At 66.9% G+C, this 1,187-nt stretch overlaps 1 protein-coding gene across 1 annotated transcript; it reads right to left on the bottom strand.

Moving 5' to 3' along the window:
- Positions 1 to 94: 94 nt before the first annotated feature.
- On the bottom strand, positions 95 to 1,184 carry LOC113408967 (deoxyhypusine synthase-like; the record flags this gene model as incomplete). The annotated part of the gene is made up of 3 exons (XM_026662461.1): positions 95 to 191; positions 595 to 716; positions 966 to 1,184. Coding segments are annotated over 3 exons (438 nt in total), but the record flags the coding sequence as incomplete, so codon positions are not given.
- Between the last annotated feature and the right edge of the window lie 3 nt (positions 1,185 to 1,187).

Genomic DNA, 1,187 nt, shown 5'->3' on the forward strand with positions numbered 1-1,187 from the left:
GTCAGAGACTTTCCCAGCGTCCTACAGGCCCAGCACCATCCCCTCCCCTGGGACACGGCCTCCCCTGAAGCTTCCCCCACCCCCTGGCTCTCACCTCCACGTTCTGCTCAGCGACCATCTGGTCCAGGATGGGCATGAGCCAGTCTTCGAACTTGCAGTAGTTGTCGTTGGGCACCAGCAGGTTCCCGATCCTGGAGAGAAACAAGCAGGTTCAGCCCCCGGCCCCCCCAAAACGAGCTGGACTCAGCCTCTCCACAAGCCCACTCTGCCCCAAGGAACAGGGACTCAGCTGGCATGTCCTGATCCCCACAGATCGGGGGGAGCAGAGAGGATCCTGGCGGAGTGGCTGGGAACAGGAGATGGAGCCTTTTACCTCTAGAGCATCAGTTCCTGACCCCCAGCCTCCCCACTCTAACCCCTAGACCCCACTCTCCTCCCAAACCAGGGACCGAACCCAGGAGTCCTGGCCCCCCCCCCCCCCCCCCCCCCCCCCCAACCCCTCAATCCCACTCCCTTCCCAGAGAACCCAGGAGTCCTGCCTCCCAGCCGTGCGCCCTCCCGGCTAGACCGGAGCAGGCCCCCGACCCCCTGTACCTGTTGATCCCGCTCTGCCGAAGCTCCTTCCCCCGCAGGCTGAATTCCCCCACGTAGGTAGGTGCCAGGCATTTGATGAGATCCTCTTCCACGCCGCCTGCTGTGGTGACCAGCACGTCCACCTGCGCGGCACAGGGACCCCTGCCTGTCAGACCCCCCCACCCTGGGACCCCAGTGCTGGGAGCCCCCAGCTGAAGGGTCGGCGGGGTGGCCGCTGTTCGGTGTCGGAGCCCAGCACTGGGGTTGAGGGGAATGGGGGGATATGGCTCTGGGAGGGATCCTCGGGGACACAGGTGCTCAGTGCCAAGGGACACCGGGAGTGGGGGGGGCGCAGTGGCCAGGGGCCGGGGGGGGAGGGGCAGGGGCCATACCATGTTGTGCTGCACCAGGTAGCGGATGGTCTCGCGGATGCCCGAGCTGATGAGGTTGGAGGTGAAGCCCAGGAAGATGGTGCAGCCCGAGGGCTGCCGGCGGCAGGGGTTCAGGTCGGCACGGGTCTCCTCCTCCTCGCCCAGCGGCTCCAGCTTCGCCGCGATCTGGGAACCGGAGCAGCCACACGTCAGGGGCACCCGGGCTGGCGGGTCGAGGCACTC

The sequence above is a fragment of the Terrapene carolina genome, unplaced genomic scaffold (genome assembly GCF_002925995.2).
Source record: "Terrapene carolina triunguis isolate 2854851 unplaced genomic scaffold, T_m_triunguis-2.0 Scaffold27670, whole genome shotgun sequence".
In the NCBI taxonomy this organism is placed as follows: Eukaryota; Metazoa; Chordata; order Testudines; family Emydidae; genus Terrapene; species Terrapene triunguis.